The sequence below is a fragment of the Sardina pilchardus genome, chromosome 24 (genome assembly GCF_963854185.1).
Source record: "Sardina pilchardus chromosome 24, fSarPil1.1, whole genome shotgun sequence".
Lineage (NCBI taxonomy): Eukaryota > Metazoa > Chordata > Actinopteri > Clupeiformes > Clupeidae > Sardina > Sardina pilchardus.
This window is the reverse complement of record NC_085017.1, coordinates 1357784-1376978: the sequence shown is the minus strand read 5'-3', so window position 1 is coordinate 1376978 and position 19195 is coordinate 1357784. Positions and strand designations below refer to the sequence as shown.

Here is a 19195-nt window from a genome sequence, read left to right as displayed (position 1 = left end):
CACAAAGTTGAACGTGATTGCTGTGTAACAAAAGAGACAGGATCAGCTGGTTCCTAGTTAAACTGGGGTTATACTGCCTGAAAGCCGGAAGTAGGCCTACGCTGTTTCGAGTTTTACCCCAGCAGATGCAGTCGTAATTTAACAGTCTTAAAGGGATATTCCGCCATTTGTGGAAATACGCTCATTTTCCACCTTCCCATGAGCAAAACAATCGATATTTACCTTGTTCCCGTTCATCCAGCCATTCTGTGAGTCTGGCGATACAACTTTTAGCTTCAGCCTAGCATAGATCATTGAATCGGATTAGACCATTAGCTTCTCGCCTGCTAGCTTCATGTTTAAAAGTGACTAATATTTCTGGTAATTTTCCCATTTAAAACGTGTGTCCTCTCAAGTTAGAAAGTGCAATAAGACCAACTGAAAATGAAACCTGCCGTTTTTCTAGGCTGATTTGACATGGAACTACATTCTCATCTGGCGTAATAATCAAGGCAACTTGCAGCTACTGGCACTACTACTGCTTGATGTCTATGGGGACTATTTTCAGATGCTGCGTACGATATCACTGCGCCTATGGTACGTTTGCAAGTTGCCTTGATTATTACGCCAGATGAGAGTGTAGTTCCATGTCAAATCAGCCTAGAAAAACGCCAGGTTTCATTTTCAGTTGGTCTTATTGCACTTTCTAACTTGAGAGGAGACACGTTTTAAATGGGAAAATTACCGGAAATCTTAGTCACTTTTAAACATGAAGCTAGCAGGCGAGAAGCTAATGGTCTAATCCGATTCAGTGATCTATGCTAGGCTGAAGCTAAAAGTTGTATCGCCAGACTCACAGAATGGCTGGATGAACGGGAACAAGGTAAATATCGATTGTTTTGCTCGAGGGGAGGTGGAAAATGAGCGTATTTCCAAAAATGGCGGAATATCCCTTTAACGCATTTTAGGATCTTGACAGGATACTTTTTATGACTCTTGTGGCTAAATGCGCTATAATTGCCAGAAAACGTTGGAAATGTAAAGTACAAACGCAAATAATGTTGAAATATATCATGAAAAAGTCTTGGCTACTTTTGTGGATGTCTGAATCTGCCCTCATCTTATCCAGTAGCCTATGGGTCATTCCACGCCAAATCAACCAGAGCCCACGCACTTGCGTCTCAAAAAAATCTGAAAAAAATACTGTGTGTGCCTATGTTACCCAGGAGACACTCTGTAAAATGTTTTTGTGCTAAGATCAATACTTTTCAAGTAACAGCCAGTTTTACAGGGGGAGGGGGGTGTCAAATTTGTTCTGCCTCTTTTTTTTGTCAAAGTTCACAAGCTCTTTGCTCAAGAACTAGAATCTGTAGGAGGCTCAAATTTTGCAGGCTGGTGCATAAATAGGAATAGTATGCAGTAAAATCACCACGAGTAGTCTGGATGATGCTGCATGGTCATAGCAGTCCCTCAAAGTTGATCAAAATTTTATTGGAGTTTTTGGCTGGGTTCTGTTTAGGCCTTCAGAAGACACATTTTTACTCAACATAGACTCTTGGGGGGGTTTTCTTATTGAGATAAGTAGAAACACTCTCCGAAAAAGCAATGAAGAGAAAGGAAAATCCATCAGGGACTGAACAGCAGACCTCACAAGTTTGAAAAATAAATGTGGATCTCATATTCAGGGCACCCTAACACCTTGTGGGAATATACAAAGATTTTTTTAATATTTTTTTCTATAATCTGCATTACCTCTTCTTTTTAAAAACACCAATTTGACTTGTCTTATGCAAATCTTTCTTTTTCATTTCCCACCCTGAACAAGGGCAAAATGCACCATAGAGATCTATTGAGAGATTTGTTTTGTATAGAGTAACCACTAGGTGCCACTAAAATCACTGAATCACTGAAATTGCCGGGTGGGGACAAAACATATTGATCTCAATGGTGCATTTTGTCCATGTTTAGGGTGGAAAATGAAAAAGAAAGATTCGCATAAGACAAGTCAAATTGGTGTTTTTAAAAAGAAGAGGTAATGTAGATTATAGAAAAAAATATTTTAAAAATCTTTGCATATTCCCACAAGGTGTTAGGGTGCTCTGAATATGAGATCCAAAATTATTTTTCAAACTTGTGAGGTCTGCTGTTCGGTCCCTGATGGATTTTCTTTTCTCTTCATTGCTTTTCCGGAGAGTGTTTCTACTGATCTCAATAAGAGAAAAAAAATCAAGAGCCTATGTTGAGTAAAAATATGTCTTCTGTAAGCCTAAACAGAGCCCAGCCAAGAACTCCAATAAAATTTTGATCAACTTTGAGGGACTGTTATGACCATGCAGGATCATCCAGACTACTCGTGGTGATTTTACTGCATACTATTCCTATTTATGCACCAGCCTGCAAAATTTGAGCCTCCTACAGATTCTAGTTCTTGAGCAATGAGCTTGTGAACTTTGACAAAAAAAAGAGGTAGAACAAATTTGACACCCCCCTCCCCCTGTAAAACTGGCTGTTACTTGAAAAGTATTGATCTTCACACAAAAACATTTTACAGAGTGTCTCCTGGGTAACATAGGCACACATGGTATTTTTTTCAGATTTTTTTGAGACGCAAGTGCGTGGGCTCTGGTTGATTTGGCATGGAATGACCCCTATGCTATTTTATAACATTAAATCAGTCAGTCAATCAATTGACGGGACTGTCGAGCTCTATTGTTGTGTCTTCAGTCTGTTTGTAAATGAGTGAATGCCGCATTTTGTCTGTTTAAAAACGACTGTGACTTCCTGGGTGAACCGGAAGTAACTACACGATAATTAAAATGTAACTAAAAAGTTATTATGCTGTGTGTTATCGTTTGGTTAAGCCAAACTTCAGCGATTAAGTGTTTATGTATTTTGTTTATTTTCAAGTTCTTTAGAATGTTTTTTTTGTGTGCTGTTTTAAGCTTATTTATATGTTAGGCCTGTAAACACCCCTGCTGAGCTTGAGTATGTTGGTTTAGTCCAATTTCGAGGGGGGCGTCCAGACCTATTTAAACTGGTGCGTTCAGTACAGAGCAGAGGCGATTGCTCATTGAGTGCAGGGGAGGCTCAGCCTCCTCTAAAATATCACGGAAAATTGCATCAAATAATGCCTATTATGGGCTACATTAGCAAGCCTAATATTCCAACTAGAACATGCTAAAAACGTGTTCAACTTCATGGCTATATCGTTATATAGCTATAGTTTCCTTTCGCATAATAAGGTTTTGCCGGTCATCTATCGTGATTTTGCTGTGACGACACGATCCATTAAAATCCCCATAGAGGTTCGGCTTCACTGGACTTCAATGGACTTCGGAGTGGGCTGGTCTCAGTGCAGAAAAAGCTAAATGTTTATTGGATAAACGCCGCAAAATCGTAATTTCCAGGGAAGCCCGGCCTCTCTGGGGGTGAATGGGACAGTTCTGCTTCTGTATGATGATTGGAGGAACCAATCATCAATTTGATTGACAGCATATTTCGCGATTGCACAGGAAGTTTCAACAGAGACGGCTCCTCTGATTTCAAGTTCAGGGATGCGTGAAAGTTACGGAACCTTACAGGGTTGGCATGTGAAGTCGAGAGGCAAGGCTCAAATTTTAATTCTATTGCAGATGTTGTACATATAACCTATGCTATCAATAAAACCGTAATGTGGAGTTACATAGTTCGTGATTTGCTTTTGTTTCAGTTGTAGTTGTAGGCTAGCCACATAGCTCGCTATAATAACTGTGTTGCTTGGCTAAATTATGCTAATGTTTACTTGAATTTATTTGATAGCCTTCCCCACCATGGGAAATTCAAAATAAAACAGCAAGGCAGATGAACGTAGGAATAGTCACGTACTATAACTGTAATAACTCTAGTAGGCTACCAAATAGCATATTTAACCCCCCAAAGTGAACTGGTAAAATGTAAGCTTAATCAACCAAGCCAGCTGCCATGTCTCAGAACCCTTACGTATACTGTTTGGTCTATTCTGTTTTAGGATATATTTCCCCCTCAAATAACAATATACCAGCAATAATATTATTTTAATAGTTGACCATTTTTATCAGAGCTTCCCCTATTCCAATGAGCAGCAACCGCCACTGGTACAGAGTTTGCTGATGCTTAGACGTAAGTCTTGAATCACTCTGCACAATTGGTGAATTCTATTGGCAAGTACAAATAGTCTATACAGTTGACTGTTATAGTTTGCATTTATTGAATTATTGTTTTGACTACCAAGGCTATTTATTTTGTTTATCAAAAGTAATTTTGTTATTTTTTATTTTTATTAAAAAATTCTCAATTATTTTTGCCCATTGGGCCTTACTTGGGAAAAATAAATACCCATCTTACTCCATCCTTTTTCCGAGTGCTAAATACATTTACCTCACACCGCGCCGACCACATCTACCCTTAACAGATCCAAACAGAGATGAAGTTAGAAGCGACCAAACACCTCAGTGTTTTCCCTATTAAAATACAGTTACACGAGTAGTCACACGACCAAGTATGGTGAGACAAAATAAAAAAGTGGTGAATTTCTAAGCAGGTAAGAGGGATAACTATATTGTGTGGCGGAATAACAATTGGGAGGATATTACTGCGCTGATTCTTAGTGCTCCCAATTGTTATTCCGCTGATGATACTTAAGAAACAAGCCAGCCTTAGTCTTGTGTAGGCCACCTCCTCTCCTGTACGTCTGACCTCCTGCTGAGAGAGAGAGAGAGAGAGAGAGACAGAAACTACCTGTATAATTATGACCGCCGCTAGCATAGCTAGCGAAGCGGTCATATAGTTGTTGTCAAAGTTTTTTTTTTTTTTTTTTTTTTTCCGTCATTTTTTGGTCAACGATTCCCGGGACACCGTAACACCGGGGCACATGAAACTTGGTGGGCATGTAGCCCCAGTAGACTTGTGCGGAAAAATTTCGTTTCGTCCCCAGGGGTCACTCCCCCCCCGCGCTGCCCCCGCCCGAAGCCCAAAAATTGCAGTTTTTCCTACATAACTACCTGAACCGTGGCACCGAGGATGACAATTTTTTTATGGTATGTTGGTCTCAAGAGCTCGGATCAACTTAGCTTATAACCAGTCATTTGTGATTTGCACCCCCATGGTAAAAATGGAAAATGTAATGTAATATTGCTTTAATTGCCCCTATCTTCAGATGAGATGCTATGAACTGCACCAAATTTCATGTGTATGATTAACCTGGCACCCTCTGGGAGTATGCCAAGTTTTGTGGAATTTCATCCATGGGGGGCTATAATAAATGTATTTATGTGTGCATTTAGTGAATGGTCCCTCAACGTGGCTGTTCTACACTGAAGCCTAGAATGGCCTGTGCCCCATGTAGCTGTGTCACTGGCCACCCCCGTGGCTACCCTGTGCTTACCAAATAAAACAATTATGTATTTATTACGATTTTATATGAGAACGTCAAAAGCAGAACTAATGCAACAACGTTCAAACACTGCAGCCTGCTGCCACTGGTGTGTGGCGCTGGCGCTGCTCAGTGAGTGATAGATCAGATCAGAGAGAAGAAGACAAACGAAGAAGATGGAGTTATGATTTCTCAGTTCCGAATGGCGGCCATATTGGAATTTTCTTTACTGTCGCTAGTTTCACACTACTTGATTTCTCATGTTGCAGTAAGCTAAACGATTTCATCTCTTACGTGACTTGTTGTTCTTGCACGTAACTGTGTAACCGTCAGACTTATAAAGAAGTTGGTAAATGTCTTTACGTTTAGAAACGTTATCAAGCAAACTCCTCCGAGCAGATGCGAATAGCCTACAATGTCAGTAGGCCTACTCAAACAGTCGCAGGCTTAGGACTAGGTAAGTAAAACATCTCTTCTCTATATCTCTACTATTTTCATTTTAAAAACTGTATTTAAAGCGAACACCTGTTTCCAAAATGTATTTATAGAGTCTGTACATGTGGTCCCTAGCTTGGTTTGCCCGAAAATTAAGTGGAAATATCCTTTAGAAGTGTTTACTTTAGGCGCTAGTTAGCATGTAACAGCATCTGAATTAATGAACTGGCATGGTGCATTTATACCTGACGATCTCTTTCAAGTAATTTAAATAAAAACCGGACCTCATGGTTAGTATTTATAGAGTCTGTACATGTGCTCCCTAGCTTGGTTTGTCTGAAAATGAAGTGGAAATATCCTTTAGTAGTGTTTGTACTCTAGGCACCAGTTAGCATGTAACAACATGTGAATGAATGAACTGGCCACTAGCATGGTGCATTTATACCTGACGATCTCTTTCAAGTTATTTGAATAAAAAACTGACATCATGGTTAGTATTTATAGAGTCTGTACATATGGTCCCTAGCCTGGTTTGTCTGAGAATTAAGTAGAAATATCCTTTAGAAGTGTTTGTACTCTAGGCGCTAGTTAGCATGTAACAGCATCTGAAATTAACTGGCCACTACTGTATGGTGCATTTATACCTGACGATCTCTTTCAAGTCATTTAAATAAAAAATTGATATCATGGTTAATATTTGTAGAGTCTGTACATGTGGTCCCTTGCTTGGTTTGTCTGAAAATTAAGTGGAAATATCCTTTAGAAGTGTTTGTACTTTAGGCGCTAGTTAGCATGTGCCAGGTGTCATACCATTGCAGTAATCATCTCACTAAACCAATCTGTTCAACAGAGTTTGCCAGTCAGACCACTACACCTTTGCCAGCACCACCACCCAGCAAGCTTCATCAACTCCAGCCATGCCGGTAAATACAGTGCCTATTGACAGCCTACACACCCCTGTTCAAATGCCAGTAGCTTTGTTCATTGTTAAATCCTGTTGTTCTTAAATATGTTATTGTGTTTTGGAAAGGTATTGCATTACATTACTCTTCACCTTTTGCTTTTGTAGTAGAACACATGTTGATGGTAGTGAAAAGGTAGTAAATTCAGCTCAATTTTGCTATTTTGGGAGGAAACACCACCAAAGATGCTGTTTAAGAGGATGCTGGGCCGGGCTTTGAGGAGGTCCCTGGCGCTCCAAATTAATTAGACTGGTGCAGCAGGAAAGGTGGCTTTTAAGTCCTTACATCTGAAGAGTGTGTTGCATAATATCATTATTAAAAATAATTTTAATAAATTGTTTAAGCATGTACAATAAATAAAGCATGTAAATGAGCATGTAAAATAAATAAACAAAAGCATGTAAAATAAATAAATAAACAAAATGTATTGAACCTAATACTATGTGTGGTGAGTCTGTGTGATCGTTGCTGAGGATAAATGTTTTTATATTGGATTATTAAATTACAGAATACATTTATAGGTTTCTCATCAGCAGGCACTGTCTTCACCTTAGTAAATTTGGTAACTTTGGTAAGCCCTGTAAATAATTGTAAATTGTTCTGATTGAGGGCAAATGGAAAGTGTTATAATGTATTATTGCTATTTTAGTACATCATTTTCATTATTATGGCCATAAATAAGGCCAATTAGAAGCTGGTGGGTAGTAAGCGGCAAAAGGGTGGCCCTATATCTGGAGCCACTTCTGAGCCGCCGGTGGACCGCCAGAGAACTGATGAGCAAAACTCCAGCGGGCCACTGGTGGGTACCCGCGTTGGACCGCCAACTCTGCCGCTGGTTTGTAACAGTAATTTTAGCATTGCCCATGGTGGATTAAATGATTGCAAAATATTTATTGAGGTGAGTTTAACAAGTGTAATTTCATTGGCATATAATTCAGGCCTAAAGTAGATGGCTAAATGGCTACAATAGAAGGATACACGAAAAGCCCAAACTACCAAAATCTTCATATTTTATTACCACAGTTTCTATCTATAGGCCTCTCTTATTTGGTATACTGACTAGACATTATTGAACAAACAGAGGCTATTCATCTGTATTTCAGTATCTCAGTAGGTTAAAGTATTTTTAGATACCTCCCTGAAATTACTTTTTGCAGGTTGTGATGTCTTCTATATATTGTTGACGTTACTGTCAAAATGGCGTAACTGTTAAATTCCAATATAGTGAGTAGGCTATTGGCAAAACCGATTTCCATTTTTATGTTGAGCCGGCAGGGGGCTCAGTGTAAAAAGTAACTAAGTTCACACACACACATATCAACAGATTCACACGCACAGATAAACACACTTCCACGGATTCCACACACACACGCGCACACATGCACATTCACACACACACAGACAGACACACACACATCTTTATACAAGCAAACTCACACATGCACACACTCACATGAGCTGCAAGAGTAGGAGATATATACAGTATATTGCACAAATCGGAGATACAGGAAAGTTGACAAGCGTAATTCGTTTTGGAGAGAATGTGCAGAACTGAGCGGCGGTCATATTGTGTACCGCTATGCGGTGCATCTAGTTAGAAATGCTTTTCCAGTACAAAGTGATTAATGCCAATAAAGCTCTATTGATTAGAAACTAAGAGAGAGAGAGAGTCATCCGAATGGACTAGTACAAGCCTGGCTGGCCTCTGACCGATTTTCAATTCAGAATTGGTTTGGACATAGTCGGTTCACTTTTCATTTTGAATGGGCTTAAGCAGTGGTGAAAATGAATTTAAGATGTACATTAAACTCTACTGAATCCGTATGGAAGTACAGCAAACACGTCTCTCTTGTGAATTGGAGGACAGCTAGTCGAATCTGCAGAGCATATTAAATTGCCCTCACTTCTACAGAAGAATTCTAAATTCCACTCTGTTCGCCCCTGGCCAATGATTACAAATTGTGGCAGCAGAGAAAGAGTTTACTTTTCATGTACGTGTGAATGTGCCATGACTCTCCTTTTCATGAAACGGCAAGGGCCAGTTTCCTGTGTGTGGATTATGGCTAGTCCTAGAGTAAAGGACAACTTCAGTGGAGATTTTCATTGAAAAGAGGCTTTCAGTGAACGACTAGGATGAATCCACGTATTGGAAACTGGCCTCAAATCAGAATGGCACATTTGGTTTGGCCCACAATATAGAACCGTTGAGAAGCACAATTACATTCTGGGAGAAGATTTGGAAACAGTGTCATGGTTAAGGTCAGTGAACAAACAGCCAGTTCAAAAGCAACGTCTGCCAACAGTGTGAGGCTATGTTCAGAGACTTCTTTTTTTAAGATGCCAGAGTCCAGAGTTTTAAATCTATGGAGTAGATCGTGTTTTCAAAAAAAGTCCTCAGATTTTAAAAAAGAAAAGAGAAAAAAACTGTTGCCAGCATCTTTTTCTGCAGCTCAGAGCATCTTTTTGAAGTTGACACAAAGTGTCCCATATTTTCTGGTTTGTGAGTGACTTTACTGCAGACTAGTCTTGAAAAACTAGCATGTTTGCTATCTTGATTAGCATACGTTGTTATGGCGGCAGAAGATTCCCACAACTGCTTTTTGCTGCCAGCGGTTTTTCTAATAAAAAAAGCAAACCTGATCAACTTTTCTTTTCAAATAAAGAAGTCTAGATTGTGCACTGAGAATTGGTGGGGTGAATGTTTTCTCCTGGGTGTACACAGAACCTACTGTAGACAATGTACAAGAGTACAAGTACACAAATAATTTGAACCCCACACTCCCAACCATTTCTTTTATCTTTCAAAGGGTTAAGGTCTTACTGTAAATGGGGCTGGGGGGGAGCGAAATCCTTCTAAAAACTCGAACTATGTACTGTATATAGTCAGACATGTATGAATATTAGTCTGCAGCTGAGAGTAGATCTTTAGATTCTCTAAATGATCATGAAAATAAAAAGCACAACTGCAGCCATATGGCGCAAGTGTCTCATTATCCTTCCTCATCCTCCCCTCCTCTTCCTACTCCTCATCCTCCGTTCTCAGACATCATACCTCCAGCTGGCAGCGCCCCGACATCTGTCTGCACATCTGTGCATCCGTCCGGGTGAGACAAAAACAGCCGACCCTGCCCGGCGCGGATCGAGCGCCAGTGAGCAATAGGCGAGAGAGAGAGAGAGTGTTAAAGGGTCAGGAACCAAGACCCTTGCCAGGAATCAGTATGGTCCAGGGAGCAGCATGTCCACCTCAGGCCCTCTGTGCATCCATCCGCCTTCTCCACGCAAGGAGCCAACCCAGTGCAGCTGAGAGCATCTCCTTGGACCTTGGTCCATCCGATTGGCTGACCGCAGTGTAGCGTACCAACTCTACCCCGTCAGCCCAAAGTCTGTGAGGCATGTAACGCCGGGCATTTTTATCTTGCTAAAGCGCAGAGGGTTATGTATGGAATCTGTGTTTACTGAAAAACATCTGGCATCTTGGGACACGCTCAGCTTAGCAGCCCCGTTGGAATCGTAAATGTGCCAGACCACAAGCAAATATGACAAGGCTAGAGATTCTGGAGACTAATTATATAAGATTTGTACTGGAAATAATGTACATTGCTGTTTAGAGATTTCACTTTTTTAGAATTTCATGCATGGTAAAGGATAATTGGTAATTGGTAAAATTAGACTAACATTTACACAATAGCTTGTAAGTGTACGGATACACTTACACACACATACACACTAAACGGTCACTACTTATATAAGTTATATATACATTTCAGATTATAGGACCTGATATAACGAAGTGGACTTCATCTATTCAAGCTCCTGCACATCCACAGCCAGACATACTGGAATTTCATATTACTTTTATTTGTAATTGAAAGGAATTTAAAGGCGCTCTACGTGATGTTACACAATTTCTAAGTTAAAACATTTTTTATCGCATACAGCAAACATCTCCCCATCAACCGCTTGCTGCCTGTGCCCTGAATACACTGTGAAAAAAGCACGGTCTCTGTAGACAGCGTAGGTTCCAAAAACGGCAGCAAAAACAACCTGGTCCAACCTGGACCATAAACACATAACAAAGTGTTCCAGCCAATCAACGATGAGATGCATTTAGAAGATATTTTAATTGCACAGAAGGGAGGGGAGGGGGTAGTGAGCTAGCTCTCTGTTTTATTTAAGCCTACCTTACATTGACAGACTTTGCAAAGATTTGGAAAAGATTTTTGAAAGACTACAGTCTCAGACCCTCTCACATCTAAAGACAATTCATCCAGTTTCTAGTCACAGTCTAGTCACAGGCCAGTCTCAGATTAGGATTTTGCAAAGACTGTGGGTCACTGTTTACAAGACTGCTACAAGATTCCTTCAAATTATTTCCATTGTGCACTACATATCAACACGAACTCATATACGATAAACTACTCATATCAAAGTATTTTTTTCGCGTTTCTGCAGCATTGTTTGATGTGTGACATCACTAACAGATATAGAGTTGTTCTGTCACGTAGAATAGCCGACTTAAATTATAAGAAATGAAATAACAAATAATCATATAGGCTACAGCTGTCGCCTATTTTGCCCCTTCCTGTTTGGTGTTCGAGCGAGGTCACTATTGGTTTTTAATGTTCACGTCACTATTTGCATGAGCCACGACTGAAAAGACTTCCGATAATATCAAACATGTTTGATATTGTCGTAACGGCAAAACTAGAAAAAGACTGACTCCGACGGACTTAAAACCGCTAAGATTGGCACTTTACACTAAACGATTTAGATGACGGGAGCGTGCCGCGATTCTAGTACAACTCCCCCGATTTTGGAAATGTAGTCGCCGACTGTTCAAACTGATTGGTGCTTAAAGGGATAACTATATTGTGTGATGGAATAACACTTGGAGCACTTAGACTCGGCGCAGTAATATCCTCACTCCAAAGTGAAACTGAAAGTGCAAGAGTGATGATATTACTCCGCCACACAACATCCCTCTTACCCGCTTAGAAATGCACCACGTTTTATTTGATCTCACCATACTTGGTCGTGTGACTACTCGTGTTACTGTATTTTAATAGGGAAAATATGGAGATGTTTGGTCGCTTCTAACTTCATCTCTGTTTGGATCCTAATGAATGAACTGGGCTAGCTAAGTGCTATCAAAGTAGCGCTTCGCGCCAGAGCCAGTGAGTGCACACATTGAAACGTGAGAGGTATGTATCAACTCATCTTAGTCAAGGTAATAACATAGTTTAATATGAAAAAAAACAGTGAAGTGTTCCTTTAAGGAGCTGGGCTAGCTTGCAGTAGCCTGACTGTTGTGGGTGGGCCCTTGAGCAAGGCTCTTAACCCCAAGTTGCTCCAGGTAAAATGTATGTAAGTCACTTTGGACAACACTGTCAAAATTAAAGGTAGCACTTTTTCTCTCCACTTTTTTCCAACCGACAGTTCTCAGTGACTTCGGGCAACAGGGCTCTCTATTACACTCTGTAGCTGCGTTTCCATTACCAATATGCGCAAAAACTTTGTCGATATTGTCTGAATATCGAAAATCACAATTTTCGCAATTGCGGTGTTTCCATTAAATAATAAACACAATTAAAATCTCGTGTATTCTCGCGTGCTGTAAGTCATAGGAGACATGGCGGATATCATTCAGATTTACATTAGATACATTCAAATTGCCACCACGGCACTAACGCTAATTATCAGCCATCAACGGAGGAGGCGACTGCTGGAGGCATTGCAGCGACAAGCCCCTTATACGTGGGAGCGGTTGCGTATTCGGCATTTTTGGGAACGTGTTGTCGACGACTTCACAGAGGAGCTGTGGATTCAACATTTCAGAATGTCACGAGCCACCTTTAATGAACTCTGTGATGCCGTGAGGCCTCTTGTGGAGCCAGCTGCGCATAGCCCCAGGATGCCGGTGCCCGCAGATAAGCGTGTCGCAATTGCCGTATATAAGCTGTCTACCTGCGCAGAATATAGGGTGGTGGCGGAGACGTTTGGAGTCAGCAAAACAACCGTCCACAGGTGTGTGTATGGAGTTTGTGAGGCTATTTGCCAAAAACTGCTGAGGAAGTACATCCACCTGCCCAACGAGATCGAGGCACAACAAATAGCACAACGCAATTTTGAAGCGCATGGGCTCCCGCAGTGTTATGGGTCAATAGATGGGTCTCACATACCCATTCGTGCCCCCAGGGATGGGTATAGGGATTATGTGAATAGAAAAGGCTGGACCTCAATCGTGCTGCAGGCTGTGGTGGATGACAGGCTCATCATTAGGGACATCTGTGTCGGTTCACCTGGCAGTGCACATGATGCTGCTGTGTTCGCAACATCCAACCTCTTCAGGTAGGTTATATGTCAACTACCCTTTTCAACACTATTACAAACATTTTACAAATCACCTCTGGTGCTATGGTTGTGAGCTTCTGAACATCATTCACCCATAGCCTGGCTTGTTATGGGTGTACAGTATACTTTTAGTTTCATACCTGATTTGTACCTGGCCAAGCCCTAGTTTTGCCTTTGTAAACCTATTTTATTATTGAGTCTCTATTTCGATTCTATTTAGATAACTGATTATCAATTTGAGAGAAGCATGGCACATATTTTATGTTTACTATTTACAGACATCCAGAAAAACACCCTCAGGCCAGCATGGAAATAGAGGGAGTCCAAGTGCCTCTACTGATTGCTGGTGACCCTGCCTACCCTCTCCTACCCTGGCTCATGAAGGGATACTCGGGAAATAACCTGACGGAAGAACACACCTTGTTCAATGAGCGTCTTAGTGCCATCCGCGTCAGAGTAGAGCACACATTTGGACATCTGAAAGCTAGATGGCGCATCCTGGGCAAGATGTCTGACATACACCATGATTTCATGCCTACAGTAGTGGCCACATGTTGCATTCTTCACAATATGTGTGAAGAAAGAAGACAGCAGCTGCCCCCTACAGCACCACTTCTAGCACCTCCACTTCAGCAGCCTCAGGACCAACACAGAGATGACCCAGCTGATGGTGCAGCTGTTGAAATCAGGCAGGCTCTGGTCAATCATCTGTTTAGGCCACATTAGGTTAGCCAGCTGCCTACCACAACATTTTCAAGTTCACAAAAAAGTGGTTACTTTCAGACCAGGACCAGACCTGTTCCACACCAGACCCGGACCAGACCAGTTTTTAAATTCACAAGTTCACAAAAACGTGGTTATTTCCAATCACTTTATTAATTATTCTTAAAACAAAATGAAATGTAACAAAATGTTATGTTTAATAACAAAAATAAATAATCTTTAAATAAACAATAAGCCTTTCAAAAGGGAGCGGCAGCTTCAGTTTCTCCACTTTTCTGCCATCACAAGGCACTTTGTCGAGATAAGTGTGTGCAAAACTTGCATACAGCCATACAGACGTACACACAGAACAGATACACACACCTAAGTTATGGTAAAACACAGATAAATGCACGCACACAACAAATGGGAGATATTCACCTATTAGCCCTATGGTAAAATGTGTATATGGTTGGTTGAAAATATCAACCACCCATATACTGATCAAGGTTGGAGTAAAACAGAACACTACCACAATATAGGCTACGGTGAATGCATGTTTAACAAATTTAGGCACTCACAACACTACTCTCCCCACACACACCCCTCTGGCAAAATAAATAGGATACAAACATAAACTTCCTGCTTTTGCCTGACTAAAATATCAACTGAAACACAGTGGAACCTGCTATCCATTATTTATCAGCCAGATTTATGAGTGACCTTCCTTCTGACATAACTAACATTACTAATTGCACAACTATAACTAATTGCACAACTGCTTTGTGCAATTTGAGGTTACTTCACCTTCACAAAATCTTGATAGAAAGATCTAGCTTTCAAACATTGTGTTTGATAACTTAAAATAACACTATAGATGGTATTGAACCGACAAAACCACCCTTAACTTTGTACCTGTGCCCTGTAACATGGACTGTGAACCTCGTTAGACTTAGAGCCTACAACATATGGTAGGTGGATGAGGTGCTTGGAGAAGAGACAGCTGACCAAGGCTCAGACTCATACCCAGCTTGTTGACGATGGTATGGAGGGTGCAGTGGTCGAGTGTGGTGATAGTGTTGGGGCTGACTGTATGAAGTGAATGGAGGTTGTGGGTGGTTTGTGGTTGGATGCTGTAGGGAATAAGGAGGCTGGTGATGTGTGTGTGAGGTATTGGGTTGCTGAATTCCAGCCAAAGCCTCAAGAGCAGTAGCGTGGCGCTCAGCTGCTTCTGTTGCCCTTTCAAAACACTGAATAGCACGACTCATAACCTGGCTGATTGTGTTAAGGACGGCATTATCTTCTCTGGCCTGCTCCCTAACTACACTCTGCAGAGATGGTCTTCGGCTTCTTGAGGTCCTCCACCTGTGTTGAGCTGTAAGTGCAGGTCTCTCTTCTTCCACCACAATGTTTGGGGTCACAGGGGCTTCAGCATCCATGTTTGTCTCAGCATCTATGGTTGGCTCATCATCAAAAGAAGCTGTGATTAAAAAAGGAAGAAGGAAAAGGGCAACATATGCTGTTAATAACTTAAAGGGATAATCCGGAGTGAAATGCACTTTAGATCAATTTTTCGGACTATTGGGAGTACATACGTTGAGTTGACACCAAAATCATGGCATTCGGATGTATTTTGAGAAAGTTCGAGCTCACTGTTTTTAGCCAAAACTCGTTAGCCTGGAAGTGACGCGAGCATGTCTTTCGCCGCTACAAAACGCTATTTTTATACCTCTTCTACTGTTCCAAACAACACTACACTTACGTGGTAGTGAGTAGAGGGTCCCTAAAGCCAAACCGAAGTATCCCCACGTCTTTATGTGGTCGGATAGAGAGTCCAGAATAAATTTAATCGAGTCAGTACCTTTCCGGAAATGTCGCAGCTGCAGTCGACAACGATTTAACAACACTTTATTAACATTTCCGGAAAGGTACGGACTCGATTAAATTCATTCTGGACTCTCTATCCGACCACATAAAGACGTGGGGATACTTCGGTTTGGCTTTAGGGACCCTCTACTCACTACCACGTAAGTGTAGTGTTGTTTGGAACAGTAGAAGAGGTATAAAAATAGCGTTTTGTAGCGGCGAAAGACATGGGGCTCTATTATCAGGATCAACTGGGCATTGTCGCAAGTCACTCGCGCTAGTTTCTTTGGGGGCGGTCCTAGCGCAAAAGGCTATAATGACAGCTTGAAAAGTGAACATTGCGCTCAGCGCAAAGTGAAAAGGGGTTGTCTTAATTCAGTTAATTAGTCGTGGGTGTCTTTTGGGCGTAGCATGCTATAAACCAATTAGATTTCACACTCTCATTCCCTTTAAAAGCCTGGCGCATTGTTCAATGGTCTGTTGGTATTATCATGGCGGAGTTACCTGGGCGTCTACTCCAGAAGAGACCGACTTGCTCGTGCGTGAGGCATGGGCGGCGCGTAATGGAGGCTTGGGAAGGCTTCCTAAGCCTTCCCAACTTTTATGCTGGGAAATTGTGAAAATAATGTACATGATGTGTGAATATTATTTTCTAACACGGATAGTCGGTCCTTGATGATGATTGGCTGAATCGCGTTCGATGCTGTTATAAAATCCAACACAAACATACACCTTGACCGCATTTCGTTAATGCACTACCACAACTTGCACAAAAGTTAAAGTGGCTGCGTGTCGATGTTGCATGGCAACCATTCCTATGGAAGAAATATTTATTGGCGGAAGAATGATTATCTATGAATACATCGACGTATAGTTACCGTTTTAGAAAAGCAATAAGTCACTCTAGTCCATAGTTTAGGCTACACTGATTTTAGAACAGCTAAGGGGGGTTTTAGGCACTTGCTTACGGTCTCTCGGGGCTTATGACTTAAATAGATCATTTCAGAATGCAGCAGCCGCAGCAGTAGTCAGAAGCTAGTTCTCACTATTGATCATTATCATTATTACATTTCCCTTGTGTGTGTGTGTGTGTGTGTATTCACACCAAATTGGCATGCCATGCCGTACCCACCCAATATGCACAGCATCCCATTAGCTGCCTGCCATCAGGCTATTTACAATCTTCTATTTTAAGAAAAAGTCAGTCAACACGTTATCAAAATTAACTTAATGCGCTATAGAGCTATATCCACGCGCACACATTTCGTCTGAACAGGAGAGATTACGCACGCAGGCGCGCAACTAGGCTGCGTGTTGTTTTCTTTTACTCTGCTATCAGCACACAATGTGAAGCTAATTCACTAACTCAATAGCCTACTCATCATGGATATCGCAAGTTCTTTAAACAAACAAAACAGAAAGGATGGAGGATGGAGGCAGCTAGAGAAGTTATTCCAGATGAGCAATAACAAGGTAGACAGTTGCCAGAACACTACAGCTGTTTAATGCCAGACGTTAAAGGTATGCTAGAACAAAACTAACTGAAGGTAACTTAGCCATAGGGCTGTGTAATGTTGTCTAAATGAGCAGGTCACTGTTAGACGTTATTGTTGTATTATTGCATGTGGATGTTGTTATGCTATGTATGCTACTTTATGCTGACCAATACACGAACCTAAAACCGAGAAACGGACAAATATTATTTAATTATATTCGGGCTGCGCGCTCCTGCTGATGAAAGAAGTGCGCACTGTGCACTCTTCCATATCCCCAAGCCTCATGCGCTCATATAATAGCCTTTCAGCTATGCGCGAGTGATTTCCGACTAGGTTTTTCCTGGTCAGTGGCGCACTTACTTTCTTCATCCATATATTAGCGACTGGCGAGCTTTGCGCCGGACCACACCTCTTCTCTTCACTGACACGCCCGTTAGGGCGCAATATCATCTCCCATTTAGAGAACGTACATTTGCGCTGGAAAAATGAAGGATGCGCTGGCAGAGAATAGTAATTAAAGGTTGCGCCAGTGGCGAAAGCTCATTGCCCGGTTGGCATGATAGGGCCCATGCTCGCGTCACTTCCAGGCTAACGAGTTTTGGCTAAAAACGGTGAGCTCGAACTTTCTCAAAATACATCCGAATGACATGATTTTGGTGTCAACTCAACGTATGTACTCCCAATAGTCCGAAAAATTGATCTAAAGAGCATTTCACTCCGGATTATCCCTTTAAGAATCAATCCATAAATTGTTACAAAAATAAATGTACATGCAGTGCAATGAGTAAAAAAGTATGCAATACTCATACACACACAGAGACACAATAAGCACAAAATACAACACCTATACTTAAATAACCCACTTAAAATTAAAACCAAAATATATAAAATCCAACATAAAAACCAATGTACTTACACGAATCAATGGATGCATCCTTAGCACGTGGGGTAGGCCTATCATCTGGATCAACATCCTCCTCCTCCTCCTCATCTCCTTATGTGAATCAAATATTAATTTACTGGTTGCAATAGGCTACACAGACAACCCATATCCTATGTAACCTACAAAATTAATATCATTAGTAAAAGAAATGCTGCCAGTCACTAAGATTACAAGACGTAATTAGTCTGTTTAGGCCTAGGCTACTGTAAGATCGCATTTAGCCCTGCTATATCGTTTATTGTCTTACCAATGCTGTTGACAACTTTGGACATGGATGTGACGATTGGTCTTTGACCAAGGATTTCTTCCATTATTGAGAAGTATTTAAAACAAATTCGGTCCTTCCCACCAGCGCCGCTTTTGGAAAGTTTCCTTCTCTCCGCGAGGTATTTTTGTTTTAGCGTTTTCCATTTTGACCGAAGAATTTGCCAGGGCTTGCGGAAGCCCGCTACATTCATTGCCGCTTCGAGGTCTTTATAAATGCTAGCATTTCTTTGCTGCTTCGAGTCTAATATATTGGTAATTCCCCTATCGCGAATAAGTTCTAAAAAATGGTTTGTTTCCTCGTGTACCCACACATACCGCGCCATCCTGCACTTGGTTCGGTCTCTTCGTGTACCCAGGTACCCATACATACCGCGCCATCCTCCACTTCCTGTCGGCAGTCTTCTTCGTTGGTTTCGTTCCTCCTAACATCCGGTTGTTGGATCACGTGACTCGTCAGATGCGAAAAAAGTGTTTCCATTGCAGTTTTGCGAAATATACAAATTTCGATACGCTCGAAATACCACCTCACCCGAGCGCAAAAAGTTTTTATCGAAACATGTGAGTTTTTTCGAAATGTGCGTGTTTCCATTAAGCACATTTCTTTTCGCAACTCTTAATTTGCGCAATTTAATGGGTAATGGAAACGCAGCTTGTGTCAGACTTCTCCTTTTTACGGCTAACATAAACATACACAAACAAACCTGCACACACACACACACACACACACTCACACTCTCTCACACACACAAAAGCTGTACACTGTGTTCAGCTTCACCTAGCTCTTAGTGAGCACATGACTTGGTCA

The 19195-nt window shown here is 41.3% G+C and overlaps 2 protein-coding genes across 3 annotated transcripts; one reads left to right on the top strand and one right to left on the bottom strand.

The window, feature by feature from the left end:
- Positions 1-12257: 12257 nt before the first annotated feature.
- Positions 12258-14064, top strand: LOC134072635 (uncharacterized). The gene is made up of 2 exons (XM_062529421.1): positions 12258-13113; positions 13395-14064. The coding sequence occupies exons 1-2, from the start codon at positions 12395-12397 to the stop codon at positions 13840-13842; spliced, it is 1167 nt and encodes a 388-aa protein (XP_062385405.1). The 5' UTR covers positions 12258-12394; the 3' UTR covers positions 13843-14064.
- A 658-nt stretch (positions 14065-14722) lies between these two features.
- LOC134072633 (uncharacterized) lies at positions 14723-18722 on the bottom strand. 2 transcript variants are annotated; one of them, XM_062529419.1, is made up of 3 exons: positions 18371-18722; positions 18097-18174; positions 14723-15298 (listed from the first exon to the last, which is right to left on the bottom strand). In XM_062529419.1, the coding sequence occupies exons 1-3, from the start codon at positions 18711-18713 to the stop codon at positions 14778-14780; spliced, it is 942 nt and encodes a 313-aa protein (XP_062385403.1). In that variant the 5' UTR covers positions 18714-18722; the 3' UTR covers positions 14723-14777. The 2 variants fall into 2 exon arrangements, with proteins under 2 accessions (XP_062385403.1, XP_062385404.1); XM_062529420.1 differs by having other exon boundaries at positions 18097-18171.
- Positions 18723-19195: the final 473 nt, after the last annotated feature.